The sequence below is a fragment of the Gracilinanus agilis genome, chromosome 5 (assembly GCF_016433145.1).
Source record: "Gracilinanus agilis isolate LMUSP501 chromosome 5, AgileGrace, whole genome shotgun sequence".
In the NCBI taxonomy this organism is placed as follows: domain Eukaryota; kingdom Metazoa; phylum Chordata; class Mammalia; order Didelphimorphia; family Didelphidae; genus Gracilinanus; species Gracilinanus agilis.
In genome coordinates, this window is record NC_058134.1 from 125,367,620 (window position 1) to 125,388,144 (window position 20,525).

General features: G+C 36.9%; 1 protein-coding gene across 1 annotated transcript in view; it reads left to right on the plus strand.

The window, feature by feature from the left end:
• GRM8 (glutamate metabotropic receptor 8) overlaps positions 1-20,525 on the plus strand; it is a 960,215-nt gene that overhangs the window by 393,394 nt on the left and 546,296 nt on the right. The window contains exons 3-4 of the mRNA XM_044677717.1: positions 17,252-17,387; positions 17,850-18,004. Of these exons, the coding sequence (XP_044533652.1) occupies positions 17,252-17,387; positions 17,850-18,004 (291 nt within the window). The remainder of the gene's footprint in view (positions 1-17,251; positions 17,388-17,849; positions 18,005-20,525) is intronic.

Genomic DNA, 20,525 nt, shown 5'->3' on the forward strand with positions numbered 1-20,525 from the left:
CTTCCTTTCCTTCCTTCCTTCCTTCCTTCCTTCCTTCCTTCCTTCCTTCCTTCCTTCCTTCCTTCCTTCCTTCCTTCCTTCCTTCCTTCCTTCCTTTCTACCTACTTATCTTATTGCTTAACTATGATTTATACACAGAGGACCTCTCCCTCTGCCTTTGCCTGTCCCTATCCTTCTGTCTCTTCTCCCTTCCCCTCCCACCTTTCTTTTCATGTAGAACTTATCTCATCTATCTGTCTCTCTCTGTCTTTTTGTTGCCACAAACTTAATATATCCAAAATAGAATTCCTTACCATTCCTTCCAAACTCAACCCTTGTCTCAGTTTTCTGATTTCTAGAAGGAAAAGACACCATTTCTCTTCCAGTCACTCAGGTTTACTTACACTCTCAATTCTCCTTGGATTATTTCTCTTTCTCACTCCTCCTTTCCTCCCAATATTCTAGCAGCTGCCAAGTCTTGTCAACATCCTTTACACCATTTCTTCTCTTTTCTCTTTGTACATGGACCACTACTCTAATAATTTTCTCTCTTTTGAACTATCTAGGGAGCAGGGTCTGTCTTTTGTCTCCTAATTATTCTATCTTCGTCAAGTTTCTGCACTGATATTCAGTCCATCTTTCATACACACAAAGTGATATTCCTAAAGCACAAGCCCGATGGCACTCCTATTCAAAAGGCTCCAGGAGTTCTATAACTTCCAGGATGAAATTCAAAATTCTTCATTTGGCATTTAAAACCTTTAAGCATCATTCCTCCCCTTCTTTTACTTTGTGTTCTTGCCAAATTGATCTAGTTACTCTTATTCACATATGATGTTTTATCTGTTTCTGGGACTTTGCACAGGATGTCCCCAATGCTTGACTCTCATGTACAGGCTATCTCTCATGTCCTCTTTATCCTCATGCAAAAACTAGCTGACCACTTCTACCTCCAACATAAAGGCTTTCCTCATTCCTGGAATGTTAATGGTCCATTCTACCCCACTCCTAACTATATTGTATTTATTTTTGAAGTATTTATATGTATGCTTGGTGTTTCCCCCAATAGAAGCTCTTTGAGAGAAGGGGCTATTTATTTTTTGTCTTTCTGTAATCAGTACCTAGCAGTGAATGTCTAGTGGAGAAGGTAAAGCATTGGTTGATTCAGAAGTCTAGGCAAGAGATAGTGGATCAATAAGCATTTATTAAGCACCTGTTATTTTCTAGGTATTGTACTAAAGACTAGTGATACAAAGAAAGGCAAAAGATAGCACTGGTATTAGAAGATCACTATCTAATGGATGTGAGTTCCAGTGGTGTAAATGTAATAGGGAGAAGGGAATATAAAAGGTATTTGGTAGGAGATGAGGTTTAAATACTGGACCTAAGTGACAGTCAAAATGTAGATTAGGAAAGGAAGAATCAAAGATGACTCTAATATTTTGAGCTTAGAATTCTGGGAATATCATGGAGATTGAGAAAGAAACATAAGATTTGGGGTAAGGTTCTAAGTTGTGGCATTTGATACCAGTGTTTCAAATGAAAGTACTGATAGTAGAACTTTCAGTTATTTTCTTTTAGAGATGCATCTTCAGAGGCAGCTAGGTGGCTTAGTGGACAGAGAAGCAAGCCTGGAGATGGGAGTTGCTATGTTCTAATGTGGCTTCAGATACCTCCTGGCTGAAAAATCTTGGACAAGGCACCTGACCCCAACAGAATAGCATTTACCTCTTTTCTGCCTTGTAACCAATACCTAGTAGGTAAGGGTTTAAAATGAAGAGAGAGAGGGGGTGATGGTATCCTCAGAAAGACAGTAGTGTATTTTATCTACAAGTCAGAGGAGAGACAAAAGATTATAGATAAAGATTTGAGTCATTCACATATATGTATCTATAGAAGTGAATGAATTCACTATGGAAGAGAATGTGGAGAGAGAATAGAAGAAGACAGAACAGAAAGCTTAAGAATATTAGCTTTTAGGAAGCAGAAAGATGGTTCATCAAAAAGACTCAGAGGGAAAAGGTTCAGAGAAATAGGATGACAAAGTGATGAATCATCACTGAAGTCATTGGAATTGAGAATTTCAAGGTTTGTGTGTATGTGTGTGTGTGTGTGTGTGTGTGTGTGTGTGTGTGTGTGTATACAATTAGTAGACTCAAATAATACCTAGAAGAAGGATGAGACATGACAAAAGACTACTGGATTTAGCAATTAAATGGTCATTGATTACCTTTTGAGAGAGCATTTTGAGTAGAATGATGGGAAGTGGATACCAGATTGCAAAGAGTGCAGTGCTAAGTGGAATGGTGAAGGAGTAATGCCTTCGAGTATAGACCATTCTTTCATGAAATTTAATGGAGTAGAGATGGAGAGGAGAGGTCAGTGGCTGCATGAAATAACAGGGTCTTTAATGCTTATAGAATCTCAGATGTTGCTTGGATTTTTTCCATTGCAAGTATAAAGGGCATTTTATCTTTAGCTAAGAGATGGTGATCTTGGTATCTAGATTCTTATCCTTGACGTTTTGATAGGCTACTGTTTCTTGTTTCAGGTAAAGCATTCTTCAGTGATCCAAATACTGAATCATGTCTGTAACATTGAGCCTCTATGCCTAATGAGTACTAAGAATACAACCTGTCCTTTACCATCTTGGTTACCTATTAATTCTGTAATAGATTTAATTCAATGGCTTGATACCTTTTATTTTATTTTTCTATCCAGAGGCATTTCAATCACAAACAATGTGAAGCAATGGTTCCCAAGGCTAATTCTATCTCACAGTATAAGAATTTTCTCAATTAAAGGTTTCTTTTCTTATACATTCTGCTCAGGTTAGGCATTTAAACATCTCAGAGACAATCAGATTTTATTCTTAGTTCTAAACACTTCATTGGTCCAATTCCCTAGTAATTTACTTAATCACAACCAAATAAACCAACAAAAAACCTTCCATAATATCACCTCATTCAAGAGCTGTCAGTATTGCCTCAACAACCCTTCAAATGGGGTAAAAATTTCTATCTGACTAAATGCCTTCACAAAATGTCAATGCTATCTTTGATTCCTTATTTTCCCCTTGTCTATATTCACTGCTTAGGTCAGGCATTTTAAGACCCTTCCCTTTCCCCACAAATATCTCTCTTTCTCTTCTATCCATTCCCATTTTTACCATGTATTTTCAGGTTTCACTGCATCTTGCCTGGACTGTTTCAACAACTTTTTTTACCTGGGATCTCTAATTGTAGGTGCTTTTCACTCCAATTTATGACACCTTGATACCAAATTAATACTCTTACTGGTTGTGATTATGTCACATTTTTGGCTCAATAACTTTCAAATCTTTCCCATTACCTACAGAATGATGTCAAAATTCTTCAGCAGTTAAAATCCTCCACAAAATAAAAAAAAACTTGGTTCATTTTTGTCCTAGCTTCCAGGAATATTAATCAATTATGTGTGCTTTGGTTTTGCTGGTTTAGTTAATATTGTTGTATAAGCTAGAATAGTTGTTTCATTTATTAAAAAGTTTTTTAATAGTACCTTAGTCATAGAGCAGTGATGGGCAAACTACTGCCAGGGGGCCAGATGTGGGCCCCCCGAAATATTCTATCCAGAGGCTCAACATTATTCCTACTCTGACGAATAAACTGAGTAGGATACAATACAATGAAACTTTGAAAGAGTTGTCTTAGAAAAAGACTGACAGATGAGCATTTCCTTTCCTTTGCCACCCTCTTTAAAAAGTTTGCCCATCACTGTTATAGAGCATTTGAAGATGTTCAAAGCACTTGCCTCTAAATTCCGTGGGCAGTAAAGTTGTATGCCATTAAGACTTAGAGTGTTCTGGATTCAACTCCCAGTTATACCATTCACTAAATATCCGACTAATTTAGATAGACCATTAAAAGAAAAAAACAAACCTATTTCCATCTTAGAATCAATACTAAGCATTGATTCCAGTGCTGAAGAGTGGTGGTAAGGGCTAGGTAATTGGGGCTAAGTGGCTTGCTCATGGTCACACATCTAGGAAGTGTCTGAGTCAGTTTTGAACCCAGGACATCCCATCTCTATGCCTGGCTCTCAATCCACTGAGGCACCCAGCTGCAAGGACTGGACTCAATCTCCCATGTCTTATTATTTTACTCATTATTTGAAGGGTAGTGGGTTGGTGAAGATACTAGAATTATGGAGATGAATTAGGAGTGTGTTGCAATAATCCAGATGACAGATGGTGAGATGTTGAATTAGAATTTTGGAATGCAGAAGATATGGAGTAGAATCAAGACTTAGCAATTGATTGGATAGGGTGGATGAGGAAGAAGGAAGCTTAAAGGATAAATATGAATTTATAAATCTGGGAACCAGGAATGATGTTAAATACAAAAGTAATAGGGAACTGAGGCTTCATAGGGGAAGATCCAAAATTTTGTGTTTTGATACATATTTGTGATACTATCATAGCATGTTGTAGAGTAGACAGCTGATGATATGGGACTGGATTTCTGAGCAGAGATTGTACTAAATGCACATATATGGGCATCATTTGTATAGAAATGACAATTGAAAACCCACAGGGAGTGGATGAAAGAGAGGTGAGTAGGAAGAAAAGAAAGCCTTGGACTAACTCTTGTGGAAAGACTCATAATCAGGATCTGGGAAATGATGCTGAATCAACAAAAGAGATTGGGAACACTTCCTCAGTGGGAGGAGAACTAAGGGAGAGCAGTATCATGGAAACTAAGGGGAAAAAAGCATATGGAGAATAGAATTATTGACTGTCAAAACTGCAGTGAGATTTTGAAGAATTAGGACTGATGAAATAAGCAGTCAAAGTGGTATTGAAAATCCTTGAAAGAGTAGTTTCTATAAAGTGGTGAGTTCAGAAGCTATATTGCAACAACTTAAGAAGAGATTGGCTTATGAGAATGTGGAAATAGCACGTATGTACTTATTGTCCTAGATGTTTGGCAGTGCAAATGTGCTGGAATTTATGAGGAGATCTTAGAGCAAATGAATTCTTTTTGTTGTCCTTGAATTGAAGAGTGGTAGAGATCTGAACAAGTTTGTAGGGCAGCAAAGAAACTAGTAAACAGTAGCTATAGGGAAGGGGAAGGAGTGAGAGATTGAAGGGGCATACTCTCAGAAGACACAAGGGATGGACCTGAGGGCACAAATAGAGAGCTTAGTCTTGATAAACACCAATTCTTCTTCAGGGAATCGAGTAAAAGAGATGTGTGAGGATGTAGAGGGGTAAATAGTGAAGATAAGGGAGCTCACAGCAGATAGCCTTTATATTCTCAGTAAATCAGAAGGTGAGAGAAAGAATAGAAGCAACCTTGGGAGATCTGAGAGAAAAGTTTGGAAGAGCTGGTATACGGGTCATGGCAGTTAATCTAGACAGAACAAAAGGATTGTCATTAAGCAATGTGGTCCTAGTTAAGCTTAATTAAAATAAAGTTTACTTGGCTCTTCTGCTGCATGTGAGTAGGCATGGAAAAAGTTAATGATGGTTGACCACATCTTGGCAACACGTGAAAGGGGAAGGTTAATGTTTTATAGAACTTAATGAGTGTAGTTTTAAGGCAGAAAAGGGAATAAAATGGGCTCAGAGCAGGAGCAATGGGTTTGGAAAATAGGGTACAATTAGAAGTCACAAGTTAGTATAAAAGTATAAAATAGTATAAAATAGTATAAAAGGTGGATTTAGAAGGAATGAGACCAAAGGAGAAATGGAAGAACAGGGAATTATGATGAGAATGAGGATTTTCTGAATTTAAGAAAGGGAGGAAAGAAAAGGAAATGAACATTTAAATAACACCTCCTATATGCCAGATACTATGTTAAGCACTTTTACAAATATCTAATTTGATCTTCACAACAATCCTGTGAGGTAGCAGCTATTAATTATTGCTTATTCATCCTATATGTGATTTGTTTTATATACATTTGTTTACACATTATCCCTTCCATTAGATTGTAGACTCCTCCAGGACAGAATCTGTCTTTTGTTTCTCTTTGTTTTTCTATCTTTAGAGCTTACCACAGTGCCCAAATATACACATTTTTATTGATTGATTGAGGCAAACAGAAGTTATGTGACTTTCCTAGGGTCACCTACCCACTAAGAGACTGAGGCTAGATTTCAACTCAGGTCCACTGCTGCATTGACTATACCTTCTCACTGCCAGAAAACAACAAAGGTGGCACACTTTGGGGTGATGGTGAGGCACAGGGAATCTAAGCTTCTGTCTGTGGCTGAGGTAAAGATGTTGAGCAAGGGAGTTAAGGAGGCTGTTGAATTGAGAGACTAGAGTTGTGTTGGCAAGTATGTGGCATGCTGGACTGGGCTGCTAGTTTCCTCTTTCCACAGTACCTGAGGACAATTTTTGCATGCCTCACCCATCAGTCCAGCAAAATTAATATGAGCACTTCCTCCCTCTGGTCTCTGGGTATTTTGGGGTAGGGGTGTGCTCACAGGCAGCTTGAAGGTGCATTTTGGGCATGCTATCGCTAAAAAGTTCACCAATGCTGGACTAGAGTGTTTGAGGAGAAGCTATCTTGTGTGCAAAAGTCCTCACAGAGCATGATGGGATTTGGGCTGAAAAGAGACACTGAAAGTCAAGTTTTATACCACTTGACAGAGGAGAGATGATTGATTACCTGAATGCTCATTATTAGAAAGTTAGGTATGGGAGTCTGACTGTTTTTTTCTGTGTCTTTGTGGATATTCCACACACTAGTCTTCTTTGAGGCTAATGGATACTCTGCAGCTGGCTTCTATGTAAAGAAGATTTTGAGACCTAAACTGGTCTTCAGTGCATTAAGAATAATATACTGGTGCACAGTTATGTACTCAGTAAATTGAGAGGCAAGCCTAAGGATGGGACATACTGTGTGATTTTGGGCAAGTTACTTAAGCCCCCTTGCTTAGCCCTTACCACCCTTCTACTTTGGAAGCAATACTTCTTATTGATTCCAAGACTGAAAGGTAAGGTTTGTTTCTTTTTTTCTCTCAAAAGAGTAATGTGCTGGTAGAATCATAGCATTTTAGAACTGGTTGTCCCTATCTGAGACTTTGAAGGAAGTGAGATGATCAAGAAGCTTTCTTTCTTCGTCCTTTTGCTTTTGGGACTTGTGCTAGTTTTCACTAAACATTGAACAGAAGCAAACAGAATCATAGATCTTTTTTTCCTGGTTCAATTCCCTTGACTCACATTCCTTTACCTGACCTCTCTGGAAAACTGAATGATTCCTGATTGGATTAGAAAAAATAAAAGACAAAGTATTTGGAATTAGAAAATTGATGCATTTGCTGATAGGAAAGAAGAAAAATAAATATGGTATCCTCCTAATACATTGAGGTTAACAATAACATTTTCATAACTCATGTGAGAGAAGTAACACACAGGGTCCACTTCAAGCTGAGAACTCACACACTTTAATCCTGCCATGCACTTTGCTGGCAAGTCCCAATTGTGCACCACATGAGCAGGTGAAAATATTATTGCAAGGAGTGTGATTACACTTATTTGAACCCTAGAATAAATTTTGCTTAAGCAGTAATAAAGAACCAATTGCATCAGGTAAAAGTGGATTTTTTTACTTATACTTCCTGAGAGATTTAAAAAGAATCCAACTCAGCAAGGATATTGGTCATGAGAGCATACTTGTTCTTGATTTTCCTTTATAATTTCCATCTGATTGCTGCTGATACATTCATGCAAATAATTAAAAAGATATGGTTTCCTTTTCCTCTCCTCTATTACTTGATTTTTAACTATGATGAACATTTTCTTACATCCTATTTTAAAAGTCCATAAACTTTTATAGCAGAATATTTTAAAATCTAGAGGTCAAAGTCTTCTGCTATACATGTCTGACAAGTTGAACAAAAAGGATCTGGTTTTGATTACCTGAGGACCTTAATTTTGGTGAAGCAATTGAGGCATCTGTGCATATGTTAAATGTTTTGTGTGTATTCATGAAGTTTTGGCTCAGTTTTTTTTTATTTTTGGCTGGTCAAGTAATTTTGTAATCTCTTTACAGTTAATGCAGTGTGTATGAAGTTATAGGCAACTTTTGCCTGATTTTCAGAAGTTGTTTTGAATATCGATGCAAGTTTTTGCTTTTCCATTTGACTGTGACATGCCATTTTGAAACTTAAAGAGAGACATGCACTCAGTTTCAATAACTTTCAGTTCTTGATATTAAGGCATTTTCAAAGCATCTACTTCTTTTGAGATAAAGTGAAATGAGAAAGTTAAGACTGAGTTAGTTTTTGTTTTCATTAAACAAAATGTTGTGTTTCATTAAAATGTACATATGCAGTTACAATGAATTTAATGCTATTGAAGATACTTTTTTGTTGGAACAAATATTTTGTTTAGTAATCAGAAGAAATAATATTAATAATTTATACATTTAAAAACTTATATTCTGAAATTTTATAGTGAGAATTTTCTAAATAATTCTCCCCAAAGCACCAGCCAGCCACCCCAAACTAGAGGATTCATCCTTCATTTCCTGCCCTCCTCCCTTACCTTAGAATAGCAATTTATAGAGTAGATTTCTTTTAAAACCACTTAAAGCTGCTGGAAGCCAACCCTTAAGTAGAGGTTTGGTTTATTGTTGCTAATAATAATAATAAGGGCTAAGCAGCCACTCTCAAAGTCTCAATACAAAGAATTTTCTCGTGGGCCCAAGGAGCCTCTCTGACTTAGAATTAAAAAAAAAACTTTTCTGTTATGGGAAGTACAAGCAAAGGTATTTTCCATAACATCATCATAGCTAGAACCATATATAAATATATATGTGTATATAGGTAGACAAATATATATTGTTTCTTTAGATTTTTTACTTTTTATGGTATTCATTAATAATTACCTTTAAGAACAACCAAATTTCCTGTTCTCTTTGTTCAGTTCCCCCTTTTTTGTCCATCTTTCCTTCCTTCCTTCCTTCCTTCCTTCCTTCCTTCCTTCCTTCCTTCCTTTCTTTCTTTCTTTCTTTCTTTCTTTCTTTCTTTCTTTCTTTCTTTCTTTCTTTCTCTGTCTCTGCAAGGCAATATGCTAGGTACAAATACAAAAATAGTGAAAAAAAACCAGTTTCTTCCTCCAAAGTCCTCAGTATCTACTGGTAAGCATGAAGGGTAGATAAATATATAGATAAATGATTACAGAGTAATTTCTAGAGGGAGAGAGAGTTAATAACTGGGGAAAGAGGAACGCCTTTTTTTTGAGGGAGGAGGAAGAATTGGTACTTTGAGTGGTCCTTAGAAGGACTCTATAAAGAAGACGTGGGAAGACAGTGCATTCCAGGCCCTGGGAACTATCTGAACTAAGGCAAGAAATTGTTAAAAGAGATGCAGTATGTCATGTTGTATGGCAATAGCAAATAATACAAAGGGCTCTTATAGTATTGTATTTATTTGGTATATGGATCTCATGATTTCATTGACATAAGCAACTTCAACAAGGAAACTGCCTCTACCAATGTAGGTGAGCCAGCACCTTTGCAGCAATTTGTAGTCTTAGAGCATTGCTTAGAAAACCAAGAACTGGAGTGATTTGCCCAGGGTTCCATAGCCAGTATCTATCAGATTTAGGGCTTGTACTTGCTTCTCCCTGAAGTCAATGTTTTAGCAAAATGACAAAACTGCTTCTCATTGTGTATATGTGTATATGTATATACAGATGCCTCCTCCAGGGGTTCATACTCTGGGGTCTGTAAGCTTGTTTTAAAAAATATTTCTATCACTGTATTTCAGTAGAATTGATTTCCTATTTCCCCACTATACAATATAAGCCCTTTAAGAGCAAGACTTTCTTTCTTTCTGTCCTTAGCCCCTACCATTGTATGTGATTAATAAATGATTGATTTACAGTCATAAAGCCCTTATTTTTCCCTTTTATCTGCTACATTTCTTGTTCTCTGGTATTGTCATGCAAATATTTCTTGCTTTATGCAAAACTGTGTTCCTTTACTTAACCTCTTGTTCAGGAAGAATTTTAGATCTGGAAGATACCCAAAGAGTAAGATCCTGGCAAATCAATTATTCTCTGATTTTCTCATTTTAACATGTGGATAATGCCACTTATACTATTTATCTCAGATGATTATTGTTTGGAAATTGCTTAAAGTGCTTTGAAAATGAGGACTATTTTTATTGTCTACTGCAGTGATGGGCAAACTACAGCCCACAGGCCAGATGTGGTCCCCTGAAATGTTCTATCTGGCTGAGCGACATTATTCCTAATCTGACAAATACAATGAATAGGGTACGATGCAATGAAACTTCAAAACAATTGCCTTAGAAACAGACTGACAGATGAGCATTTCCTTTCCTTTGGCCCCTTCTTTAAAAAGTTTGCCCATCACTGGTCTAGTGTGGAAACCCCTATCTTACACATGAAGAAGCAAGAAGTGAGGAACGGAAACAATTTACTCAAAAATCACTTTGGCTCTACTGATTCCTTGCTTCCTAATTTTTCCACTCTATCAGGATTTTGCATGGGAGTGTATGTGCTCAAATCAAATGCCATTTTCCCCATTAACTTACATTACCCTTTCTAGATACTTTATCTTAATTTCTGATTGATTTTCTAATTAAGTCTCTCCTTCCTCAAAGGATTGCTACCTATTCTGGATGATTGTGAAGAAAACACTTTGTGAATTAGTAAAGCTTTATGTAAAATGAGAGTCAGCATTGGGGTAGCTGATAGCTAGGTTTGGGAGCCTGCCTATGGCACATACGCTCTGTGTGATGATGGTCTATCGCTTATCCTCCAAGTGTTCTAGACGAGTCTGTAAATTATCAATGATTGGTAGAAGAGGTTTCTATACCAACAGACCAATGAAATCCTTAGTCTGGACCACAATAACAAGTTTTTTTCCAGTTCTTATTCTCTTTGTTCCATGGCAGCATAGTACATTTGAAAGAATAGTAGCTCTAGAGTCAGAAGCCTTGAATTCAAGTCTAACTTCTGACATTTCCTTCTTGTGTAATGCAAATCACTCAATCTCCCCAAATCCTCAATTTCCTCATGTAGAAAATGAGAAAGTTGGTCTAACTGGTCTCTGAGGTCCTTTTTATCTTGAAGTCTATGCTCTAGTTTCCATTTTATAAAGTCTGGCAAGCAATCCTTTATATTCCCTCACAAAGTAATCTATTGTATTGTAGTGTTCTATTTCTTGCCCTGGAAGATAAGATGACTGATTTAAATTTCCTATGCTTCATGTAGAGTGAGTTTTGCAAATGTGACTTCTCAGATCTCAGGTTTTTCAGATGTCTATTGATTCAAATGATTGTAAGCGGTCCAAATTGTGAATTCCTGAAATGGCCATGTAGCTCAAACTTGGGATTCATTGATCTAAGCCATTTAAGTATGTTTATGGCACCTATCCCACTGCTGCTATTAGCAATAGATCAGAGGATAGGAGTTGAATTATTTCGTTCTTCCTTATGACTTGATGGGTATTAGCTCATGGGGCACACTGAATCATAAGTTCTGGCTTAAAAAAACAACAACTCTTGTTCCCTGTCTCTCTGGCAGCAGCAAAACCATTTTTGGGTGATTAAAAACATGACTTTGTAGGTGGTCTTGGCTAGATGCCAAAATTTTTGATTCTGTAGTGAGGCTTCCCTATGTTCTAAATAACCCATGAAACTTCAGGAATATCGCTTGAGATGACTAAATTAATCCCTTGGGACTTAAAAACATTGTCTCTACATAGATCTGTTTACATGCAGCTACTCCTCAGAGATTTTCTTAGCCTTTGTATTTATTTTGTTTTGCCTTTCAATCATGTTCAGGCATTTCTAGGTACTAATCTTAGAGTAGTAAGGTCAAGAATTTGTACATGTGATTGAAAAAAAAATTCTTCAATATGTTAAGCATGGTAAAGTGCTAAACTTAGACTCAGCAAGTCTTGGGTTAAAGCACGAACTCAGAAATCTACTATGGGACCATGTGAATGTTTCTTAGCCTAGGGGATCAGGCAACTCTCTAAGACTTTAAGGTCCAAAGTAGTTGCTGATCTACACTGGTTGAAAGAATTTCCATACAGAGGTTTTCCTACAGAGATCAAACTACAGACTTGCAACAAATATGACAACAGCAGCAACAGCAGTGATACTCAGTTTGGTTCTGGGGGGAAAAACACAACAACATTGAAACAGAGAGGTTTTTTCAAAGTTGACAAATAAATATTTAGGACATTTTAAAAAACGATTCCATTCCTAGCTATACCATTTCCCCATTCTCTCCTTTTCTCCCCACATAAATCCCTTTCTTTTCCTCTATACATATAAACATGTTGCTGTTGTTCAGTTGTTTCAATTGTATCCAACTTTTTGTGGCCCCATTTGGGCTTTGCCATTGCCTTCTCTACCTCATTTTATAGATGAGGAAATTGAGGCAAACAGGATTAAGTGAGTTGCCCAGGATCCTATAGGTGCTAAATGTCAGAGTTCAGCCTTGAACTCAGGAAGATGAGTCTTCCTTACTTCAGATCTAACCCTCTATGTATTGCCTTATCTATCTGCCCACATACAAACATACACACCCATATACATTTTCAGATTTAGTGTTAATTTAGAAAATTTTATCATAAAGTTAGTCACTCAGGATATTTTGTGTCACATAGACAAAATCTCTGAATTGTGATTATTTTAAAAATTTAATTTATTTCTTAAAAAGTTTTCCATGGTTTCTCCCTCCCCTCTTCCAATCCCCTTCCTGAAGTTGATAAGCAATTCCACTGGATCATTAACACTCAAAAACTATTTCTATATTATTCATTTTTGTAATAGGATAATCTTTTAAAATCAAAACCCCAAATCATATACCCATATAAACAAGTGATGAATCATAGGTTTTCTTCTTCATTTCTTCTTCAACCATTCTTTCTCTTAATGTGGATAGCATTCTTTCTCATAAATCCCTTGAGATTATCCTGGAACATTGCATTGCTATTAGTAGCAAAGCCTATCACATTTGATCATCTCAGTTACTGTATACAATATTCTCCTGGTTCTGTTCATTTCACTCTGCATCAGTTCATGGAGGTCTTTCCAGTTCTTATAGAAATCAAGCAGTTTGTTATTACTTATAGCACAATAGTATCCATCATCATCATATACCACAATTTGTTCAGCCATTCATCAATGGAGGCACAATCCCTCATTTTCTTTTTTCCCCTATTTTTCTAGTTCTATTATTTTTAAAGTATACCCTTAAATATTTTTGTACAAACAAGTCCATCTCCATTTTTTTTATCTCTTTGGGATACAAACCTAGTAGTGGTATGGCTGGATCAAAGGGCATGAACTCTTTTAAATCCCTTTGGGCATAATTCCAAATTGCCTTCTGGAATGATTAGATCATGATATGTGTTTTTCTTTAAAGAATTTTTATAGATTATCTGACTACTTTAGTCTTTTAACATCTCTTCCTTCCTAGAAGTGCAGATTTCCTCTACTCTTGGAATCTAGTGCTGATTCATTTGTATCAGAATATGTCTTTTAAAGGATCACAGAGAGATCCTTCTATTATTTTGGATCTCCTAACTCCTTTCATGGCTCAGTTCAAAATTTAGCTTCTTTAATGGTCTTTGCTAATTTTTTCGGTCATTATTGCTACCATCATTGTGTATTTTTTAGATATGCCTTATCTTCACTCATCTCTGAATATCTGTCTTGCCCCCTGCCTCCCAGGAGAAGGAGAAATCCTTGAAGGCAAGGACTTGTCTCATTTTTCTATTTTTGTCCCCAAGGCCTAGCATATTGTCCATTATATAGCAGGCACCTAATGATTACATGCTGACTGATTATTGATTACTCATTTTACATTTTTGTGCTCAATTATATTGTTTTGTCATACAATTTTTATTCTCTTGGGCTGTTATTTGACTCATATCATTTTTTTGTGTGTATTTCTCTAATTAATAGTCAACTTCATGAGAGGCAGGACTCTGCATTAGCCTTTTCAGTATCTGCCAGAGTGCCTAGCTCAGCTCTTTCCACATTTTTTGTTGTTGAATTGTTTCATTTAGGTCCTACTCTCCATGACCCCCCTGGCTTAACAAATGTTTGTTCAATGAATGCCTGAGTTGTATGAATGAAATGATGGACTGTTTGGGGCACGTATAAGTATACACTACACTATGAATCAGTGTCAAGTCCTGGAATGGAATCCCAAGCTCCTCCTTCCTTTCTTCAGAAAAGTTAAATATAGTCCATGTCTTGATAAAATACCCATGATTATATAACTTCTCCCAGAAAAATAAATGCAGACCAAGCTGACATAGACAAGGTGAAGCAGAGGGATGAGCAATTTTATGGTGAATTCAAGCAGGATAAATATCCAACCTCCAGATAATTCAGGGCTACACATCTCTGTCTGCATTGCCTGTCTACCTTGCTTAAAGTTGTCACTGAACATTTTTTTTTCAGGCTTTCAGTTACTTTATTAGAAAGCCCTGCTATGCAGTGATTAGTGGTTTCAAAATGCCATTTAAGATAGAATAGGTTTTCAAAAGGATGCTTAAGTAATTAAGTCAATTTAATTAAGTCTGTAGTAATAATTTGGAAAGGCTAGTGTATTGTTCCCAGGAGAAGGTTACAGTTCTAGTGTCAAGTTTCATAGTTACATGATGTATCTTCCTTCCTTCCTTACTCTCTAGCTTCTTAAGCAATAATGAAGTACTTCCCCAACCCATAAATGGGTTATGGTCTAAATCTTTAAGACTATTCTTTTAAAAGCAAGAATATCTCCTTAAAAACAATATTATAGATAATATTTGATTTTCAGTTATCTCTTAACTCCTCAGACTGGTTAATTCTTCTTTATTTTAAATCTTTAATTCCCATCTTGGAACTGTGATAGTAAAAGAGTAATAAGGGATAGGCAATTGAGATTAAGTGACTTGCCTAGGGTCTTACAGCTAGGAAGTGTCCAAGGCCAGATTTGAACTCAGGACCTACCATCTCCAGGTCTGACTTTCTATTCACTGAGTCCTTAGCTAACTAACTAATTCTTTCAGTCTAAAGAAACACAGATTATAGATTTAAGAATAGGAAGGAACTCAAGTGTCACTAATTTAAAACTGAGGAAAGGAAGTTAAATAACTTGGCCAAGATTACAGTGGAAGTGACACCTTTGACTCCCAAGGTTTCTATTGCACCATTATTGATCAATGACTATTATAGGTGACACAGTGGCACATTGGCCTTGGAGTCAGGAAGGCCTGAATTCAAATCCATACACAAACACTTGTTAGCTGTGTGTGTGACCTTGGACAAGTCACTTAACCCTGTTGGCCTCAGTTTCCTTACCTGTAAAATGACTAGAAGAAGGGAATAGTAAACCCCTCTAGCATCTTGGTCAAGAAAACCCCAGATAGGGTCATGAAGAATTAGATAGGAATGAACAACAAAATTGCAGCTAATGCTCCAACTTCATTAATGTATTGATAATCTTAAATTTTCCAATTGTCTTGCTCTAATTCCCCCAATGAATTGAAATATTCCTCTAAGACGTAAGAGAAGAAATTATGATATAGTGTCATGAGGGTTGAATGTGTACTCAAAGGACCTGGACTTGTATCTTGACTCTCGCATTTATTACCCTTAGAGAAATCACTTAATCTTCCTCAGTCTCAGCTAAGCTAAGAAACACTTGGACAAATCTGTGTTGGCAAACCTATGGCATGCATGCTGGACCATGATGGAAGGGGCTGCTCCCTTGCCCTGCTCCACCTGTGCCTGAAGACCTTTCTCCTATCACTGCTCCTCTGCCCAGCAGCCCAATGGGAGCTCTTCCTCCCTTCCCTGTCTGGAATAAGGGGGCAGGGACTCGCATGTGGCTTGAGGGTTAGAGTTTGGGCACTCAGTCACTAAAAGTTTCACCATCACTGAACTAGATGACATCTAAAGTTCTTCCAGCCCTCAGTCCTTCCTTGCTTGATGGGGAAGAAGATCATATAAAGTTTGAAAGACGTAAAAGACATGTTCCTCTTTCCCCTCCATCTTCATTCTTCTTTAGTGATAATGGGAAGCCTTTCTTTGCTACTGGGATGAATAAAATCTTATAAAGGATCTCTAGTCATAATGGCTTCCAATATAAAGAACATTCTCAAGTCCCAGATTGTCTATTACTGACTTTCTGACTAGCAGACCCCTTGGGGGAAGGTTACTCTGAGTACTTTTGATCATAGAATAGATGGAACTTAATATATGGTTTGTCTATTGAAGGGTGGAAGTTAATTTCAAAATTAAAAGAAGGATTTTGCCTCAAAGCTGTCTCAGCAAACTAGCTGCTATTTTACCTTTAATTGCTGAACTCTCCTAATTTCATTCATGCAATCTTTTCCCATCTGTGTCAAGGAAAAATAACCCATTATTTTAGGAAAAAATATCCTGGAACTGAGGTACATATTTATAACTGATATTTTCATATGATGCAAGAATTGGGTTATCCTTAAACAAGACTGTTTCTTATGGGTAAGGACAGATACTGGAGAATGTAAGGGTTAAAAATTTAAGGTTACACTAAATATATAAAAATGTGGTCACTGAAAATATATTTCTCAAGTCAATATGACATTTTTATGGTAGTTTATTTACAAAAGGAGAAAGAGTGAAAGTAAGGAAATAAGAGAGTAGATAATTACTCCCACCTGGCCAGAATCAGGCAGGGCTTCAAAGGCCCCAGCAAAGAGGGCCCAGAGGAAAATTAAACAAGGGTTTTAGCCAGCAGGCCTCTTCTAAGACGAGGCACCTCTCTGGAGGCTAGTACCTCTAGAAAAGCCAGGAAAAGGAATCAGCCTTTTTCACTCACCCACGTGGTAGTTCTAAGGGAAAATCCAAGAACCTTCCAAGGTCCCAAGCCGGAGACTTCCTTCAAGGTCAAGTTCAAAGGGCCTTTGCAGCCCTTTCACTTTACATGGATCAATTGCAGCTTTAGATTTGCTTAGGGGTGGGGGGGTGGAGTAAGTGACTTTCTGATTCGTCACCCACTATAGCACATGTGGGTCACAGACCTCCCCATACTTAAAGATAATGGGGTGTATACACTTCTGATGATTAAATCTAAACCTATGGGGGCAAGGGGGGGCAAGTTAATCTCATCTTCACAAAAAACAACGTTCCCTTTGCCGAATATGTCTTTATAAACAACTGTCCACAATGGCTCTCCTAAAGTCACAGAATTAATTAAAAAACATCAGTACATCAGCATTGCCCTCTTGTCTTTTCTTTCCTTCCCTTTTGCAGGTGGTGTTTGCATTGCTCAGTCACAGAAAATCCCCCGTGAACCAAGGCCTGGAGAATTTGATAAAATCATCAAACGTCTGTTGGAAACACCTAATGCTCGGGCAGTGATCATGTTTGCCAATGAGGATGATATCAGGTACTTGTCCCTCTTCTTCCTTATAGAGAAACATCTCTGGGGATCTCCATTCTTCCTTCTAATGTATGTAAAATGTTTGGATATTTAAATTATGTGAAGAAAAATGGCCTTACAGTTCTGAAGACTAGAGTCTTAATTCTGAGCCCCCCTTAGTTATCCTGTTACCCTAAGACTCAACATGCTCTATACTAAGACCCAGAAATTGAAAAAGAAACAAATGAAGATGATAGGTTGAAGAATATAATTGAGCTTTAGGAGAAAGCTAATTAACATATATTGAAATTAAAGTCTTGACTATTTCCTTTAGGACATATGATTTAGGTAGTTGAAATGAATGATTGACTAAATGGATAATAGTGGCCTATCAAATATGTATAACTAGATCCAGCTAGTGTTCTAGGACTTGCATTTGTTGAATTTCTTGGTAAATGCTATAGGCTTCATTTACTTTCATTTCTACAGGCGAATATTGGAAGCTGCCAAAAAAATAAATCAAAGTGGGCATTTTCTCTGGATTGGTTCAGATAGCTGGGGCTCAAAAATATCACCTGTCTATCAACAAGAAGAAATTGCTGAGGGGGCTGTAACTATTCTACCCAAAAGAGCTTCAATTGATGGTAAGGACACATTGTCATGTCTGAGATCAACAAATGGGTGTGTTTCAGTTACAGGAACTGAAGATCAGTGGGATAAAACATGATATAATTAGAATGTAAACATTTGTAATAACTCACTCTGGTTGTATGAATATGCATAACCAGTTTTATTGTATTGATTGAATCCACCAGTTATTAACTATGTGAGATAACATATGTAAATATGTTCTCACAATCAAAAATAAGTCTTCTAGAGAGGTAATGTGGAATGAGAGAAAGAAGAATGTCCCTCTTAGAAGTCTAAAGTGGAAGATAATTTTTATTTGCTTTGAAATTGGAGATGAAAATATGGAAAATTAATATCCCTACTTCTGGTCACTTCCTCGGAGGTAGGAAGGTGGGAAAAGGGACTGCTTTTCTTCTATTTTTTGAATAGTAATAATTTTGTTTCTTTCTTTTCTTGGGCAAGTGCATAAACCATACTGAGAATTCTTGTGGCTTTTCTCTTATTTCTTCTTTTTTCATCTTCCCTTCCCTTCCTTTCCCTTTCCTTTCCTTCCTTCATACCTTGGGAAACTGAGTCTTAGAGAGATGAAAGGACTTGTATAAAATAACACAGTTAATGCATAGCAGAACTAGGTCTAGAACTCATATCTTATTTCCAACATAGTGCTCTTTTCACAACATTGCAACTGCTAATAAATAGCTCACATTTATATAATGCTTTAAGATAAATAGTGCTCTTGCCATATAACAATCCTGTGAAGAAAGGAGTGTATGGAGCAATAAATCCATTTAAAAAAATGAGTTAACACTGATATAGCATTTTATACTTCATAATGGGCTTTACATATATTATTTCATTTGACGCTCATAACAACTCTGAGAAATAGGTAGATGCTTTTATTATTCCATTTTTACTTATAAGAAATCTGAAGTTGAGATAGGTGGTGACTTGCTTCAGGCACCATAACAGGTAAGCATCTAAAATAGCATTCAGACTCAGATCTTCTTGATGTTGAGACCAGAGCTCTCTCCACTATACCAATCTGCTTCCTACTGGAAAAAAAAAAAAACAAAAAAAAACAGCCTCCCTAATCCTCCAAATGACTCTTCCACGGTTATTATCCATGTTCAGGATCAAGAGGACATAACTAAGCCTAATATAGAACAGTAATAGAGTAGTGGAACCAATCACAATTGTTGTTAATTTCTCTTTTCCTTTTTCCTTTCATTTATTTTATGTTTCAATTTTTTTATATCAGATTTTAGTCCTTGCTTATCTCAGCTATTATTAGACCTGTATTATGCATGCAAAAATAGCTTAGTATTATTTTCTTTCAGTCATTCAGTTGTTTTAATTTACCTAAGAAAGGAAAGTGGTATGTAAGATTAGTCTAATACCCAAGTTGTCTAGGGGTCCAAAGTGACTTAGTACAGTCCCTTAAAGATCTGTCAGCTTCTAAATGTTTTCTTCACTGCCATGATGTGGTTTCAGAAATTCTCAACTTCAGGATCACTCTTCTGGCTGATGACCTGGGTAGAGTAATATATGAGCTCATTAGAACTTATTGTTATCCACAATCACATCAGCACACATTAGTTTACCAGATTACCAAGAAAATGTGACATAATGCTAGCAAATTGTGTGGTCAGAACAGGAAAATATTGGAACATTAGTTCTTCTAAGGAGGGCAGACCAAGTGGGGCTAGTAATGCTGAGTGAAAATTGCTGAACTTCAGTCATTTCAGTGGTGTCTGATGCTTCATGACACCATTTTGAATTTTCTTAGAAAAGATAATAGAGGGGGCATCTAGGTGGTTCTGTGGATTGAGAACCAGGCTCAGAGATGGGAGGTCCTGGGTTCAAATCTAACCTTAGACACTTCCTAGCTATGTGCCCCTGGGCAAATCACTTGACCCCATTGTCTAGCCCTTCCCACTCTTCTAGCTTAGAACCAGTACAAAGTATTGATTCTAAGAAAGAAGATAAGGGTTTAAAAAAGAAAAGAAAAGAAAAGATACTAGAATGGTTTGTCATTTCCTGCTCTGGCTCATTTTGCAGACAGAGAAATTGAAGAAATAGGGTTAAGTGACTTTCCCAGAGTCACACAGCTAATAAGTATCAGAAGCCAAATTTGAACTCACGTCTTTCTGACTCTAAGCCTGGTGCTCTATCCATTGACCCACCTTAGTGCCCCTAGAATGAAAGTCATATATATATATATATATATACATATATATATATATATATTCAGAAGGTGGTGAGGAGAACAGAGAGGGAATGAGGAGCTGAAGAAAGGAGGAAAATGAAGGGATATCTAATCAAAAGAGAACTATATATTAAAGATGAAGTTGTTTTCATATAACTGTTGCTTAGAGTCAGGGCTTGCGTAATGACTGAAGGTCTGTTGTCTTCTTCCTGATTGTTGTCCTTGTTTTAGATTTGGACATTTCAGGGGATGACGCTATTGATCCTGATGTTTTATTTTTAATTTTCATTGTATTTTGTTTCATTGTGATAGGGTTGGACTCAAACTGT